The 17,659-nt window shown below is 34.8% G+C and overlaps 1 protein-coding gene across 15 annotated transcripts in view; it reads right to left on the reverse strand.

Moving 5' to 3' along the window:
- Positions 1 to 992: 992 nt before the first annotated feature.
- The window catches only part of FUBP1 (far upstream element binding protein 1), a 34,725-nt gene continuing 18,058 nt past the window's right edge, over positions 993 to 17,659 (reverse strand). For 4 of the 15 annotated variants that reach the window (XM_062191586.1, XM_062191585.1, XM_062191592.1 and 1 more), the window contains 7 exons: positions 16,926 to 17,077; positions 16,756 to 16,835; positions 13,901 to 14,029; positions 12,393 to 12,467; positions 6,216 to 6,275; positions 5,990 to 6,135; positions 993 to 3,448 (listed from right to left, as the gene is read on the reverse strand). In XM_062191586.1, coding sequence (XP_062047570.1) covers positions 3,341 to 3,448; positions 5,990 to 6,135; positions 6,216 to 6,275; positions 12,393 to 12,467; positions 13,901 to 14,029; positions 16,756 to 16,835; positions 16,926 to 17,077 — 750 coding nt within the window. In that variant the 3' untranslated portion in view covers positions 993 to 3,340. The other 11 variants (XM_062191589.1, XM_062191588.1, XM_062191596.1 and 8 more) reach the window with 6 other exon arrangements.

Genomic DNA, 17,659 nt, shown 5'->3' on the forward strand with positions numbered 1-17,659 from the left:
ATTTAAAGACTTGTGCCTCAGTTGTATTGGGCTTCATAGTTAAAACCAATACCTGGAATACCTGCATTCCCTATCAGAATGCTGGGGTTTGAGACATGGGTCCACTTCCAATTCCAGCTGCCCACCCAGAGGCAAAAGATAGTTTAAGTAGTTGGATCCCTGTTACCCACACAGAAGACTTGGACTGAGTCTCCAGCTTCTTGCTATTGTGGGCATCCTGGGGAGTGAACCAGTACGTAAGAGCTCCAAATTAAAAAAATCAGGTATTTACAAACCCTTTATCGTATGTATTTACATCCTTTTTTAGTAAAATTTATTCTAAAATATCTGAAAGGTCAAGAGTGACACAGAGGGAGAGACAGGTATACCAGACACATCTTCCAACTGTTGGTTTACTCCCCAAATAGCCCCAAGAGCCATGCCATGCCAAGCCAAACCCAGGAACTCCGTCCAGGTTTCAGGCATATTAATTAGGGAGCTGATCAGAAGTAGAGCAGCAGGGACTTGAACCCGGCACTGATACTGGATGCCAATTTTGGAAGTAGTAGATTAACCTGCTGTACCACAACAGTGGCCCTGCATGTGAATTTTCTGAAACCAGGGTAAGGCATTTAGCCTAGTGGTTAAGCTGCTGGTTGGTACATGTGTATTCCCATACCAGAATACCTGAGTTCAAATCCAGGCTATGCTCTGAATTTCCAGTTTCCTGCTAACACAGACCTTAAAAGGCAGCAGTTGATTTTCAGGTAGTTCGTTTGGTCTCTGCCATCCATATGGGAGAACCTGGTTGGAGTTTCTAGCTTACAGCTTCAGCCTGGTCCAACCATGGCTGTTATGGACTTTGCAAACTATTTAAGGAAAAAAAGCAAAAACAAAAAACAAAAAAAAAACTCACAATATTTTCTCATAGCAAACTCTTACTCAAAGTCAAGTTTAAAGTAGACAATTCTTTTTATTGGGTATTACGTACAAAAGACACAAAACACTCTCTTGTAATGTTCATCAATGTACATTTTTATTTTTTTTTTATTGAGGAAACCATAATGAATACAAAATTACAGCAATCATGTGTCTTTTTACATACAATGTCATTAAAGCAAACTCTAAACCACAGGTTGTAAAGTATTCAATTTACCTCAAGTCCAAGCTGCATCTCCCTAAGACACTGTTCCCATCACAGTAGCCATTTTAAGCCAATCTTCTTTTTACACACGGGTAGTTTCTGCAGAGAACACTTTTCTCAGGACGAAAATGCATTCAGCATGCATAAGAAAAAATATATATATATATGTGCAAGTACATTTAAGTTTTTTAGGGGTATCACTGATGAAATTAAAACCCTTGGATTTATTTGCTTCTTAAAAGCACCAATTTAAAAATCCCTCAAAAGTTTATATTGTGCCAAGAAAAAACAAGTGACTAACTAAACAAAAACTCAGGTTATTTTCAAGAGTCAAAATTTGTAGAAAACAAGACATTCTCACTGATTAGTAAATTCTACACCATTATTCTAGACAACATAACTTTCTAAGCAGAACTGGTTCTACTGGCAGAGTTTTCAAACAAATGAAATGTTATCACTTCTGAATACATTCTTATTCCTCTCTGAAGGTACTCTGCTATTCCTACTCAAATCCATCTTTATGAATTAATAAGATGTTAAGGATAAATTTTACAATTTTTATAAACTAGTATCAAATGACTAATTTTAGTATTAAAACCATTTTCATTAATTATAAAATAAAACTGTACTTCTCACTTCAAAAAGAAACATTAACCCACAGAACTCTATCACCACACTAAGATGTCTTTAAAAACTGAAACATACTGTCAAAATTTTTTTAAGTGCTAAATAAATCAATCTAAACTAAACATTGTTTCCTAACATCCAATGCATTCAAATCAACTGGCTCACCTTTTCTGCTTTCCATTTGTTTCAAGGTTAAGGCTAGCATCATTAAAAAAAAATGCTTATATATCAGTGAAGGCTTACGGTAATGAATAAAAAATTTTCTCATGAGATAGAAACAATGTCCCAGTATCTATTAGCATTCATCTATATATTCTTTTATAAAAATGAAAACTACAACTACCCAAAACTTGACAGGCTCTTAAGTTTCCAAGAGCCCCTTTCTATCATCAAATCTTAACATACCTAGCATTGACTATTAAAAACACATATACACTTAAATGTGGTGCAGTAACTACACAACTTAAGAAATTTAACAGTTCATGGAACATTTAAGATTCAGTGAATAGCACTTTAAAATGAAAAGTGATCAAAAGCAGGTACATTATACCCTATACCATATTATGTATGGGAATACATTTCATATTTCTCAATTATGATGTGCCAATTTTACCTTCTACATTGAGCCCTTCTATGGTCCATGCTCATCGGCTCACCAATGGCATACACTCAAAGGATTCCTCTTTATGGTTAACTATCTCAGGACCTGATTTTATGAGCTATGATTTGGTGCTTGCAGCATCTTCAGCACTGTGTGTGAAAATGAAGGCAGTATTTTTGAATATTTTTCTTTGTTGTAGAGATAAGCAGGAGTTTTAAAAGGATCAGCACATTTTAGAAATCTTATAAACAAGACTGATATGATGCTGCTTCAATACATTCATCTTAACTCAAAATATGTACCAGTTAAAATCATCTATAAGAACACACAAACATTTTAAACTGGCAAAAAAAAAAAAATAAAATAAAATGCAGCGTCAGTTATTAAAATATTATAAATCAGAAAAATATTGGTTGCTACAGATTATGAAAGGTTATTTGCTATACAGTTAACATTTCACTGATGCACATGCCTTCATCAAAACATACTGCTAGTATTCCTTATTTTTTTTCAGCATATATAAAAGTTATGAAAACTGAGTTGTCTAAGATAAAAATCATAATAAAACTGACCCACAATAACCTTACTGAATTACTACAGTCAAAAGTAAGAAAAAAATAAAGAAATCATAGCTTTGGAGGGCAAAGAAAATGTCCTGTCATTCATATAAACAGATTGTGAAGGCTGTTGAAGTTTCTGACCAAGTGATTTCCTACACCTTGAAAACTACGTAACTGTCCTTTTTCAGTTATAACACTTCTATATTTGGGGAAAAAATACAAAAAGATTTGGATGCAGCTCAATTATAGCAGCAATCTACTCATCACTTTGTTTTACGAAAAAAAAATTAAAATAAAAAACATTACCCAGAAATGTAAACAGTTGCTTGAACAACTTACAGACTTTCCATTAAAATGGTAGCATAAATAACAAAATACATTTTGGGGAAGCAGTGGCAGATTGCTTCTGAATACACAACCACAAAAACCTCACAGGGACAACATTAATGTACTGAAATATTTATTTATATATGTCCTTAGGTTGTGCTTACCTGTTGCTTTTGCAGCAGAACCTAAGGTGGAAGGTCTGGGAAGGCACTGTGAAGTATAAATAATTGCACTGTTTGCAATTAATAAAGATTTTAAACCTTAAATGAATCAAAATCAACAGCCTCCAATTTGTGAGTAATGATATTGAATCCAACTGAACTACTTCTTTAGTTTAATTAATAAATGCACCACTTTCCTAAAAGTTTATCTAAAACAGTATCATGCAAAATACTGAAATTATTCACATCAATACCCTAGTCTTAAAGTTAACAGATAACTAACTCCTTAACTATTAACTTTGAAACTAGAACTACATTCCCAGGTCTAAATAAGGGTAAGGGAAGTCACTCCAGGTTATATAAAACAATCAAAAACATTTCAAAATATCTACAATGAACTGTACTGCTATTTTCCACCCTGTAAGTAATCTCAACATTTATGTCCTTGTACATCTTCCTTTAAAATATAATCAAAACAAATGGTGCTCCTCATCAATGACAGTATATTTATGGTGTTAAGTGCTACGTTGATCATTATTTGTAAACTAAGACAACTCCTGTCTCATACATTTCAAGTCTTTCATATTAGTATCAGATATGCATATTTTACACTGAAAAACAATATTTCAGGAGCACCAGTATACTATTCAACTGTTAATGATCAGTTTTCTTTAGCTATAGCTAAAGCATATAAAAAATACTTACCCATTAAGCTCACTTTAAAAAAAATACAGAACTATGTATTATTCTATATTAAATTAAGAAGCAGTTATGGTTTTCCAAGATATCAGCACTGTATTCCAACATAATATTCAAACAAAGTATGGCATTTGCATTATGTGGAACATTGACAAAAAGATACTGTTGCAGTTCATCAATTTGTCATTCTGATGTACTTACAGTGCAATGCTCCTTGAAGGAACACAATCAAGGATGATACACAGCACAGTCCTCCTCACCCCTACAGAGCTAGTTCTATACTGGCTGGATCAAACCTGCACTTCAACAGACAATGGCAAGACAGACTGTATTTGCATGTAGTCTAATATATTAATATGCAAAGAGCCAACAAATATGCAAAGAGTAAAACAATGGATTTCAACAAAATATCAGAACTTCAGCATGAGTGTTAAAGAGTAATAAAATGATTTCAAGTACATAAAAAAATTAAGTTGATTCAATGATTGGACTTGTGCATTTACAAAACAAAGCTTATCTAAACTGCAAAAAGAAAAAAAAAAAAAAGAAAAAAGCTTGAACGTTTCCATACCCCAATTATGTTTCAATGGCAGATGCAATGTAGCTATAATTTTGCATACTAGTCACTTTTCTACCCTAAATTTAGAAAGAAACACACTAATATTATATACATTGAAAGAATTGCTTTACATAAAGAAAACTTTTTATTAGACTACTCATATTCACTATCTGAAAACTGTTCAAAAGTAGTTATGCTGAAACAGTCTTGAAAAATCAAGTAAGAACAGAAAGGTTAACTGTTATAGCAGCAGTACAGATCTGAAACAGTGGTCATGTATAAAAAAGGAAATTTCACTGTTAATGCAATGGAAGTATGCCAAAAGATCACTGTACACACATGCAGTTTTTAATCAAACAGAAGGAAAAAAAATGAAGATATCAGGATTACTTGTGCTGAAACAGCCAAATACAATAAATGGAAAAGATCCTCCAATCTACCACTATACTGCAAGGGGGAAAAAACATGCCAGTGTTTAAAACTCAATATTTCATGGGGAAAGCTTATATATTTGTGTATATGTATCTTAATTTATCATTGCTAAGAAATTATCAATCTTTTACCCACATATCCAACTTACCGACACAGGAGGTTTCATATCATTTATTGTAAAGCACAAAACAGGCATTTTAAAAGTGAAAGTATACATTGAAAAAGTACATTTATATCACAAAGCATTGACCACATAATAGTTGCAAATACATTTGCTGGAATGTGTACATCTACACTAAATACTAAAAACAAACCATTTTCATTTCTACACAGAAATATTAACCTCCTATCAGTAGTGATAGATATTTTGTACATTTTTCAAAAAAAAAAAAAAAACACTATTTTAAACCAAAAACAAAATTAAGATCTTCATCAAGTCGTCTGCATCCATATATTTAACAAAGGTTTTTTTCCCCCACACAATGAAGCAAATACTGTATTGTCCACTTCTTATTATTGGCCCTGTGCAGAAGAGATACATAAGAAATACACAAAAAGTTAAAGAAAATCCTTTAAATGGAGCTAATTCAGGAGTGAATCCTTTAAGAAAGAAAAACTGGTTAATATAAATGGTGGTGGCTTCTTGCATGATTTGCAAATCCCTGGGGGAAGAAAATTTATTTTTAAAATCAATGGCATTGTAGAAATATTCAGCACTCAGATGCCAGAACGCATTATTAAAACAAAAAACCCAAACAATATACCATAGTACTTCATTTAGTTAGTTATACTTCACCAGATACGAATTTAAAAGGCAAACACACTCCCAAACAGACAAACAGTAAACATGCAGAAAACATGATTGGCATGGAAACAAATAAATCAGTGAATTTATTATACCTGAGGTGCTGGAGGATGCTGTGGCATTCCCTGGGGACTTGTCTGGGCATAATAAGCTGCTTGTTGTCTATAGTACTCAGCCCAGGCTGCACTATAATCTGGCTGTCCACCTGGTGGAGCACCAGTAGGAGCAGGAACTGCTTGACCTTTAAGAAAACACAACAATTTTGCTGCTGTAACCACAATTAAAAGCCCAAAAGAAACTCATTTCTAATAAAAACAATACCTTGCTTCTTGTAATATTCCTCCCAAGCCTTTGAATAATCTTGTGTCTGCCCTTGTTGACCTAAAAAAAACCCCCTAAATTTTAATACAAAATTATATCCGCTGTAAGTACAGGTTATAAAGACAAAGTACAGAGGGTCAGAACTGCTCCTGTTTCACTTTAATTATCAGTGTCAGAAAACTACCCTGAAATTAAAAAAGGAGAATGTTCTTTGTTTTCTTTCACCTTTGTATTAATCATTTTAGTTCTAGTGCATAACTATGAAGAAAAAAAAAATTTACCAAAATCTACATGGCTTTAACTAAGAAAGACAAAGAGATTCAGGTATAGTCCTTGACTCAATTAAATAGTTAATAACCAATGTTCCCAATAAATTTGGAAGATGGTTCCTTGGCTGCGAGGATGAACACATGATGAGCAAGGGTGAAAAATCTTGGGAGTCTCTTATCCATATGGATAATAATTATAGTACTGTTCATAAGTAAAATGCAAGTCCTTAACAGAGTTACAAAAACATGGGGGGAGCAGGGTTAAAGGTCATGATTTAAAGAGTATTTAATTAGTAACCTCGAAACTAGTCATGCAACACAAAATATTCAGTTAGGCCAATGATGGAATTCAAAGATGATGGCATGTATTACCAGGCAAATTTGTGTAAGTATACTCTACCATATATACACAGTAATGAAATCACCTAATGATCTATTGTTAGATTGTGTCTCCAATATATAAGTAGGTCCTTTTCTAGGTAGGATGATTTTCTGAATTTATAAGAGATATAGTAACCAAATGCAATGCCTGAATTTTAAATGGGCTCTGAATTAAAACAAAACAGATAAATAAAAAATACTTTCCTAAAGACTACAGATAAACACTGCCTGTATGTTGAGGATACTGAGTGAATTTAGAGCAAAACATGTACAACTTACTTTGAAGTGGTTCATGCACAAACATATTTATATATAAATAAGTCATGAGAGCACTTCAGAAGCTTGCAGAAGAATGGAATTAAAAATAAAAATTTAGGGACAGGTGTTGGGAACAGTGGTTAAACTGACTGCTGCTTGGGACAAACTCATCCCAGATCAGAAAGCCTGGTCCAGAGTCCAGCTACTCCGATTCAGATCTAGCTTCCCAATTAATGTTCATCCTGGGAGGAACAGGTAAATGGGCTAAGCACATGGGTCCTGGCCATCCACGAAGGAGACTCAAATGGGGTTTCATGCTTTTGGCTTTGGCCTGGCCCAGCACTGACTGTTGTAGGCATCTGGGGAGTGAACCAGTCAATGTGATCTCCTTGCCTTTCAAAGGAAAACAAATAAAGTATTAATTTACTTTGGTGCAAAGAAAATTTTGAAACCCATGCATTATAGAATTTTTCTCACCAAAATAACCTTATACTTTTAACCTTATTTTTCCATGAACACTTTGAATTACTCCTACACCACAAACTTAATATTTGCTGCATTATTTTTCCAATATTCTGCAGGTATAAAAATTTTTGAGGAGTTGGCGCTGTGGCATAGAAGGTTAAGCCTCTACCTGCAATGCCAGCATCCTACATGGGCCCTGGTTCAAGTCCTGGTTGCTCCGCTTCCTATCCAGCTACCTGCTAATGCACCTGGGAAAGCACTGGAAGGTCGCCCAAGCACTTGAGCCCCTACACCAATGTGGGAGACCTAGAAGAAGCTCCTTGCTTTGGCGTGGCCCAGCCTTGGCTGCTGTGGCCATTTGGGGAGTGAACGAGCAGATGAAAGACCTCTCTCTCTCTCTCTCTTTCTGACCTTCAAATAATTCAATAAAACTTAAAAAATATCTAAGAAAAACTCATTTTACCCTTCCATTTTAAATGAGAAACACGACTCAGTTTGTCCAGTTGGAAGTAGACAAAGAATTCTTCCTCTCTAATTTCCTTAAGACTTAGCCCTCTCTTTTGGCCTCCTTTACCTCCCTGCCCCTATTTGGCATGTACTTCCTTTCCTTGTTTCCCTTATTCCTCTTTAGTTACTATTTGATGCTGAAAAGTTTGGCCTACATTTTAGTACAGTATCTCTACATACAGCTTAAAAGCATATGAAATTTCACTTTCATTTCATTTCATTTCACCTAAAAGACTTGCTCTGGGGTTCACTTACAATATTCTAATATAGTCCAATAGCCAGTCTTGCTTGAAAATATATTCACACTAAGTTCTCTTTCTATTCACCTGTCTCTTCCCCACAACTCTTCACCTTCTCTTCCTTTAGGTTTAAGGTACTAGATGCTAAGGGTTTGGAATGCTTACGGTCATGTAACATTCATAAGGTCCTTCTTTAATTCAAATTTTTTCCAAAGTTTACTCCCCTAAAGGCTGCAGCAGCCAGAGATGGGCCAATCAGAAGTCAGGAGCCAGGAGCTTCTTCCAGGTCTCCTAACGAGGGTGCAGGGGCCCAAGCATTTGGGCCATCCTCCACCGCCATCAGCAGGGAGCTGGATAAGAGGAACAGCCAGGACTTGAACCAGTGCTCATATGGGATGCCAGTGCTGCAGGAGAAAGTTTAGCCTACTATGCTGTCTTAATCATCTTTACAAAAAAAGCTCCTTTTATTTCAGCTTCAAAAATACTACAATACTTTCACATTGCTGCTTTACTTATGTGATCTAACATCCTTTCTTTAATCCTCTAGAATCTTTTTTTTGGCAACTCATGACTAGAGCCTAGGGAGATTACTGATGCCATAAACAAGAGTGTCAAATTATTAAATCAACAACAGGAGTCACTGTGTACTTACATCTCATGTGGGATCTGTCCTTAATGTGTTGTCCAATGTTAAATAATGCTATAACTAGTATTGAAACAGTATTTTTACACTTTTTGCTTCTGTGTGGGTGCAAACTGATGAAACCCTTACTTAGTATATACTGAATCGATCTTCCGGATATAAAAATAATTGAAAATGAAAAAACAAACTTGGTTTTAAATTGGAAATTGCATAGAAAATCAATTTTTAAAAAATATCATGTAGGATCTCTGTCCTTAATGTGCTGTACATTGTGATTTAATGCTGTAACTAGTACTCCAACAGTATTTTTCACTTTGTGTTATTATGTGGGGCAAACTGTTGAAATCTTTACTTAATATATACTAAACTGATCTTCTGTATATAAAGAGAATTGAAAATGAATCTTGATGTGAATGGAAGGGGAGAGGGAGGGTTGCGGGTAGGAGGGAAGTTATGGGAGGGGGGAAGCCATTGTATTCCATAAGCTGTACTTTGGAAATTTATATTCATTAAATCAAAGTTTAAAAAAAAAAGATTACTTTTTTATTTGAAAGGCAGGGTTACGGAAAGAGAAGTAGAACTTTCCATCTGCTGGCTTAATCCCCAGATGGCTGCAATGGCTGGGGTTGGGCCAGGCAAAGCCAGGAGCCTGGAACTTGATCCAGGTCTCCCACAAACATGGTAGAGGACCAAGTACTTTCAGCCATCTTCCACGGTTTTCCCAGGCACATTAGCAGGGAGTGGACTGGAAGTGGATCAGTTGGGATTTGAAACAGTGCTCATATGGGATGCGGGCATCACAGGCAGTAGCTTAACCTGCTGTGCCCATGCCAGCCTCTAGAATGTATTCACCAATACTCTTTACCAAGTTCCCTTTGTGTTATCCTAGAACTGTTTCAGAAAACAACTAAACTCATAACCTGTTAAAAGAGGTCTTATTAAAGAAGCAAATGATAACAAATCTATTCAAATAGGAAAAACTGAAATTAAGCTTAAAATGCTGTGACATTCTGCCTTGTTTGAGGAATCAGGCAATCTGGAACCCTAGGAAATCCTAGCACTGTCCCTGCAGAGTCAATAAGGAAGTGGCTTTGGATATAGACTTTATTTCACCATTTTATACTTTCTTTTTTTTCCCATATTAAGAAACTTGAAGACTGAATAGTATTAATCTTATGATTTAAGGTCTCTTAGAGAACAATTAAATGTAACTGAACGAAATTACTGTAGCTAAGCAAGTAATCATTTGAAAAAGGACTTACACAGGAAAAACTATGTACAATCCTGTTTAGCCTGGACCAGTCTCAGCTATCTGAGTCATTTGGGGAGTGAACAAGCAGATGAAGATTTTTCTCTCTCTGTCATTCTGCCTTTCAAATAAATGAATCTTAAAAAAAAGTGTGAGAGAGAAAAGATGCCCATGTCTTATAGTTTGAATAACTAGGTTCCTGCCACCCACTTGGGAGACTTGGACTGAGTCCCCAGCTACTGGCTTTGGCCTGTCCCAGTTACAGCTGTTGAGGGCACTTGGGAGAGTGAACCGGAGGATAGGAGCTCTCTTATCTCTCAAATTTTAAAATGTACAGAAAAATGTTATATAAACCAAGCCACTCTGATTGTAAAACAGGTGTTCACTGTAATATTACAGAAAAGATGGCAGTAGAGAGGATCTTCGGTAAAACACAGTGTTATTTATTTCTATACCATCTTTTCATAAGGACTTACGACTGTCCAGCACGATATCTCTAAGATTAGGATTTTACATAACAGTTGATGGCAAGGTACAATGTCTATGCTTAACAAAAGCAACTAGAATTAAACACAACCACTCATTTTGAGGAAGTAAAATATGAAAAAGCTAAACAATAAATTAATTAATGGTCATGCTACAAAGAAACATTAATTTAAAAGCACAAAATTAAACTCATTCTCAAATCCATTAATGGGCTTTTGTTTTTACCTACATAATAAAGTGGGGAACATGTCTGGCATACTATAAATCAACTTGGAGCTAAAGAGTTTCAATCTAAACATGAGATACGCCTATTTCATCAAAGTAAGATGATTATAGGGTCTGGTCATTATATTGTCAGGACATGATCATTAATGAAACCCCTATTATTTCACAAAACTATCCTAATTTCAGATTATAAATTTTGTAATCATTCTAATTAGAATATTAAATATTTAAGTTTTAAGCAAAGTTTCTTTCCACACAATTTCAGTTGTGGTAGATCTGCCTGAAATAAACTGAATCACAAAAACAAATTAATGGATCTGTTATCAAGGATAAGGCTCAGCATGTCCCTCCTGGAAAGCATATTCATATTTTTTCTTTCTCTAAACAGAAGTCAGCTTTATAGAGTACCTTCATTACCAGATGCATGTACTTTTATACACATATTATCATCCTTCTAAAGATTTGTGCTTTTGTGCAAAATGAGAACTATTTTCTGGCAAAGAAAATATACTGAAATTTATGAGAATCACAGAGTATATCTTAGGACAAAATTCTCTCTCCTATGCCAATGAAAAGCAATTTTATCTTTGTCTAGCTTTCATTTGTGCCAACTAGCTGTGGTTAAGTATGTTGATTTTAAATGACTAGGAGCTTAAATTGGGTTCCAATTCGTCCCTAAAAAATGTAGGAAGCAAACTTGGACAAGTCTCTCTTGGAATCCGAATTCTGGTCTCATCACTTAAGTTTTGTGATGTTTCTCAACATGCTCATGTGAAATATCAGTGAACATACAGTTCTTGTCCTTCATAATTGTTTAGAGTAATACATTGAAAATTACTTAAGAATGGGTATCCTCCATTAGCACAAGATGAACAGAAGGCAGGGCTCCTAGTTGTTATGTCCATAATTGCTTTCTCAGCATTAATCAATGAAGCTTAGCATATAGTGTACATGCTATAGCTGTTTCAATAAAAATGGCTTTTCTTGTGATTGTTTTTCCTTTTTCATATATGCAAATATTACTTAATCTATTTGCTTCCTTTGTCACTGTGTATTACCTCTCATGTGCTTAGTTTGCAGCAAAAATAATACCACACACAACCACTTTTTGCTTTGGACTCTAAAATAAAATTCTTTTGCCATAAAAGGCTATGTATTTAGACTAGTAACTGTCTGTGAGAAAAATATAGGGACAATGTCACCAGTATATCAGTGTCAAATGTCACGTATACAACATTTCAAATTTAAATAATTGGTCGACAAATGCATGTACTAGTAAAATCAGTTTCTTCTAAATCTCAAAGTCCAGTCACTTCAAAATGCAATCTTGCTCCATTATTCACCTCAAATAAGTGGACCAAAGTCATCTAATTTTTTTTCAAAATAGTCAACTTCCTAAGGTATTAAGTGCTTCAGTTTAATCAAATATATATTTTTAAAAAATGTACAACATACCCATTTTTTTGTAGTACTCTTCCCAAGCCTTTGTATAATCAACCTGTCCAGCTGGAGCTGGATTCTGCTGATCTCCTTGTTTAAGGGGGGAAAAAAAGATAGATTAATGTTTTAAGAAAGCATTTCAGGGCTTTTTCTTCTGCCCTTTGAGTATAAGAATTGGCAGTAGCTTGCCCTGGGGTAGAGTCTAGGAGGGAGGTACTGTGTTGTAGTGACATCCCTGCTGGTGTCAAAGGCACACAGTGGTGGGAGGCTGTATATATGTGCTGGGCAGAGAAGATGGGTTACATTGAGGTTTTAAGTAAACTAATGTCAAATAAGGAAGTATATATATTGAAGATATCAGCTTTCTCACCATTTTGAAGTATGAAAATGGATAGGACAGCAAGAACTTTGAAGTGTTATAACAGACTTACAGGTCTTATTAAAACAAAGTTTTAAAATACACACACAAATATATGGTGTCCCTTTTAAGAACGTATATGTAGATATGCACGTAGATAAATGTAACTCCTCACTGTGTCCAATTAAACCAGTTAGAAGCAGTAGTAATCAGCATTCTTAGCTTGGTTTCTAAATACCATTCTGTACATCAAAGAATCAAGGATGCTTGAAGAAATGACTATTTCAAGGACTGGAACCCAGAAAGCACAAAAGAAGTTTATTGTGCCAGACAGTAAAGATGACAGGCATTTTAAAAGGATACAGGAGTCACCTTGAAGATACTATTGCCTGGCCAAATCTAGGACAAGCAGATTATGAAAATAAAAAGTAAACAGAAATCGATACTGTTGTAATGAACTATATAGGATGAAATAAAAGATGATCCTCTTTACAGTAAAATATCAGTAATAAATATACAATAATGGAGAGATAATTACCATCACAGTGGCAGTTCAACCAGGCAGGAGTTATTAACAAACAGGATAATGGCATAATCTTAGTATAATGCCCCAGAAAATATTACTTTCACAGAGAAAAATGGTGACGCTGTGGTAGAGAAACCTGATAGACACCCCTCTGACCAAGTAATCAAGGCTACTGTCTCCAGGGATGGAACATGTCAGTATTTTATGCCCCTGATGTAATATACTAAGGAGTACAGCATCATTTCTGAGTTGTCCTGCAAAAAAACCATGATTTCATGGTCATGAAAAACATTTCAAGAGTGCTAGGTTGATAATCATTGTACTCTTTATAACACAAAAGAGAAAAAAAAGATCAAGAAATTATTCCAGACTGGTGAGACTTAATGAACTTGGAAACTAAATATAATCTTAACAGATGGTATCACAGATCAAAGAGAAATTACTGTTCACTAAGACAGTAATGATATGTCAAAGTTGATTGATTTGGCAGGTTGTATGATGGTTATTTTGTGGATACAGACATATTTAAGAGTAATGGAATACTGTGGCTACAGTTTATACTTTAAAACAGTTCTGTTTAGGAGTAATGATAATGCATATGGGGCAATCACATAAATAAGTTATTGAGTGACCAGTTACCTTGTCCATTAGTTTGGGTTGTAGTTGGTGCACCTGCAGGAGCTGCAGGTGGTGGCTGTGCTTGCTGTTGATAATAGTGAGCATAATAAGCAGCCCAAGCTGCTGAATTTGGATCCGTTCCTGCCTTAGCTAGAATTAATAAACACAAGTTCAAGGTTTGCATCTGAAGTCCATAATCGCTCTCTCAAACACACAAAAGCTGTCAAAGTATACAGACCCCCAGATTAACTAGACATCAAAAATCAATAATAGTGAAAACACTCAATTATTGTTCACGATCATCATTAGCACTTAATACTGAAAACAGAAGGTCAAAGATTAAGGGTCTTTCCTAGGTTACAAAACTAGTAGTGACAGAACTAGGATATGAATAAAAATCTTTTTGCTTTCAAATCCAATTTCTTTCTTAAACTACTGCACACTTATTTTTCTAAACTGGCATCACCTCAAGCAAAAGAGAGAGACAGATGACTAACGGAAGATTTTTAGGCACTAACCTATATAAGAAAGAAATACTGATTTTAGAACTATTAATTTTATCCTTATTTTCAATGAAGACAAGAACATCTTAGAACAAAAACCTGATTAGCCACATTTCATTCTATTTCAGAGATTCATAAACTTGATGTCATTGCCCTATTTGGAAATTCTTCATTTATTCTTTAGACTCTGAGAGTGTTCAAAGCTTTTAAATATATCTTTAATGATCTAGACCCCATGGCTTATCCTTTCCATTCTAGCCTGACGTCTTTCTGGCTGCAACAAATTTTCCTAAGTCACCATAATCATGCCTGGGCCTTTGGTCATGTTACATTTCCCTGACACTACTCTCATCTTCACTCATACCTCAAAAATTAGCTATGTTGGAACTATTTGGGACCAGATATTCTATATTCTATTCTTTATAGAACTATCATATAATACTATAGCTATATCTATATCCCCAAGAAAAACTTAAGTACTTTGGTTAGATTCTGTATTATCTACATGCAGATCTGTTTAGCCTTCATTCTGAACAGGTAGCACTCAGGGTGGGTTTGAGGGGAAAAGAAAGCACAAAGGATTTTCAGAAAACTATAATATGCTATTATTAGGTCACTCTTCAAATCTTTCTCAATTGCTCAATGTACTGCTTTTCTATATTGGGTATTTATGCAATTTAATAAAATTATCTATTAATATTTCATCTGACGGTATTGGGATAAAAAAATTGGGCATTTTATAGGTAAGAAAATAGGCTTAGAGGGATAAAAAACTTGCTTGATATTTCTGAATTACTAAGTAGTAGGACCAGGACTGATCTAGGGTTGTTTTACTCCGAAATATAAATTCTTAATCACTATAAAACTCTGTAACATCAGCAATTTTTTATAAACAGATTTTAGTTCCAGAAACTACTAAAAATAGTACATAATTCTAAGTTTAACATAAGCAACATCTAACCAAGAGACTCAGTAACCTTTTGATTAAGTTCTGCCAATTGGTTCTTATTTTAATCTAAATAGGTTAGCTATAACTCAAATGCAAGGCTAGAAGAAACACTTACTGAGAAGATCTTATGGCAGCAACTTTATCACTACTTCAAGTAGGAAGCTGACTGTGATTCAGACTACTACTTATTCCTGCTATTTCCCTCAGTCACACTCCTATCCAAACAGTGCTCAGAGATGTAATCCTAGCATATCCAAATTACCCTATATATAATGTCCCTTAAATAATTTCATTCTTGATTCTCATTCCTTTGCTTAACTATATCATCCTAAGTAGCTTACAAGATGATTAAGAATAACTCTTCCTTTCATAAAAGGTTAAAAATCAAATTTGATATTTCTATACACTCAGAGCTGCTCTATCATAGTATTGCTTACACTGAGAGTGCATTCTTCTGCTATATAATATAAACTCATCTTTGCATACCCAGGTGCTAGCACGACTCAAGTTGTTTCTTGAATGAGAGGAAGTTAGGATTATTGGTGACTGTCGTGTTATGTCATAATAGTCCAAAGAGCAAACTTCCTATGAAATTAAAGTATGTTATAATACAGGACCACATTGAAATATCAAAATGTTTAATCAAATTCAACAAAACAATTTCATTTAAAGCAATTCTTTTAAATATAATATGTGTACAAAGTAATCCATAATTGAATGTACCTTCCTTGAAACTACTCCAGTGAAAGAAACCTAAAAGGTAGGTAGCAGGTGAGAAGAAAGGATCATAAATAAATGTTGATTTGTTTTCAAGGAATGCCCTTTTGACCAAGATGGAAAGAAAATTATGGGATTTGGGAAGACGCAGAAATATAAAACATACATCTAGATAGAGAAAATATTTCATTAGGTGCATTTTGTAGTTCTCACATGCGGCTATGAAATACAGGACTGATTTTTAATAATACAAGAAGTTGCCTTATCAGGAGTACTAGAGCTGATTGCTTGTATCTATTTGGAAACTTGGGAATTTATAGCCCAGCAGTTAACACTGTTAGAATCTCACACAATTTTATATCAATAAATGTAAACTAGCATTTTTTTAATGAATGTTATAAATTAAGACTACATATCTGACAGCCTTGCTATCTAAAAATCGAAGACATTGTACTTCTTTTTGGCTTTTAGCACTATGCTCTATCAATTCAGTACAGAAGACCAAATGCAGGTAGAAAAAGAGTTCTATAAATTCAGAGATAATGTCAGTCTTAATGTGCCATGGTAAAAGCAGTGCTGAACACGCTACTAAAGAAATAAAACAAGTGAAGACAATGCACAGAAAGAGCCAATAGAAAATTTAAGACTTAACAGGGGTGTGGTAGGCAAACAATACAGCTAATACACAAATGTTAAGCATTTTTTACCTGGATCAGGAGGAGCCTGTTGCTGCCAGTGTGGATATGCATTCCCCCACCCCTGGGGAGCATATGGAGCTGGAGGACCACTGCAAAGGAAGTCAACATAAAAATATAATTTACTAAAAGCTAAAATCTTTGGGGGAGGGGAAAAGCCCAAAATCAAACCCAATACTTACTGAGGAGCTGGGCCAGGTGGTCCTGGATTATAAGGTGCAGGATTATATGGTCCCATTGGGGTTCCAGGGCCTGGAGGCCCAGGAGGCCCATGGGGGCCTGGGACACCATGGGGTCCATGGGGTACAGGTGGCCCTAAAGGATTTACTGGACCCTGCAAAAAACAAACAAGTGCAAAAGACAAAAATAAATCAAAAACAGAGAAATGGTTAAAAACTCAAAGGCCAAATAATCTATTCCTACCACTTCATAATCACAAATAGTGCATTTTAGATTTTCCTTTCCTCATTCATGTTGCAAAAACTATTTTAACTGTTGTATATAACATGTAAAATTCATTAAAATCTACAAAAGCAATTAAATGCAAAAATTGATGTTTCCCTTAGCTTCTTTACAGACAGTACTACTTCCCTTTCTTTTTTACTATTCTTAGTATTTACTATTCCCTTCTCCTTTCTATCATGGAAATCAGGTATCAGGGCCTTATCTCTAGCACTTCTCTCTCTGAATCTATTCTATCTCTACTCTCTTAACATTAGACAAATCACCTAGACATTATAGTTCCCAAATTATGTAGGTCCTTTATTACAAAATATTTACTGTCTATAAACTGTTTACATTACTTCAACTGTGATGTAAAAACTAGTTTTCTCTCAAATTACAGTTTGCCTTCTGTGTGGGTGTGTTTGGAGCAGCAGTTAAGTCATCACTTAGGACTCTTCATCTCATTATCAGA

This window comes from Lepus europaeus, chromosome 5, assembly GCF_033115175.1.
Source record: "Lepus europaeus isolate LE1 chromosome 5, mLepTim1.pri, whole genome shotgun sequence".
Classification (NCBI taxonomy): Eukaryota; Metazoa; Chordata; class Mammalia; order Lagomorpha; family Leporidae; genus Lepus; species Lepus europaeus.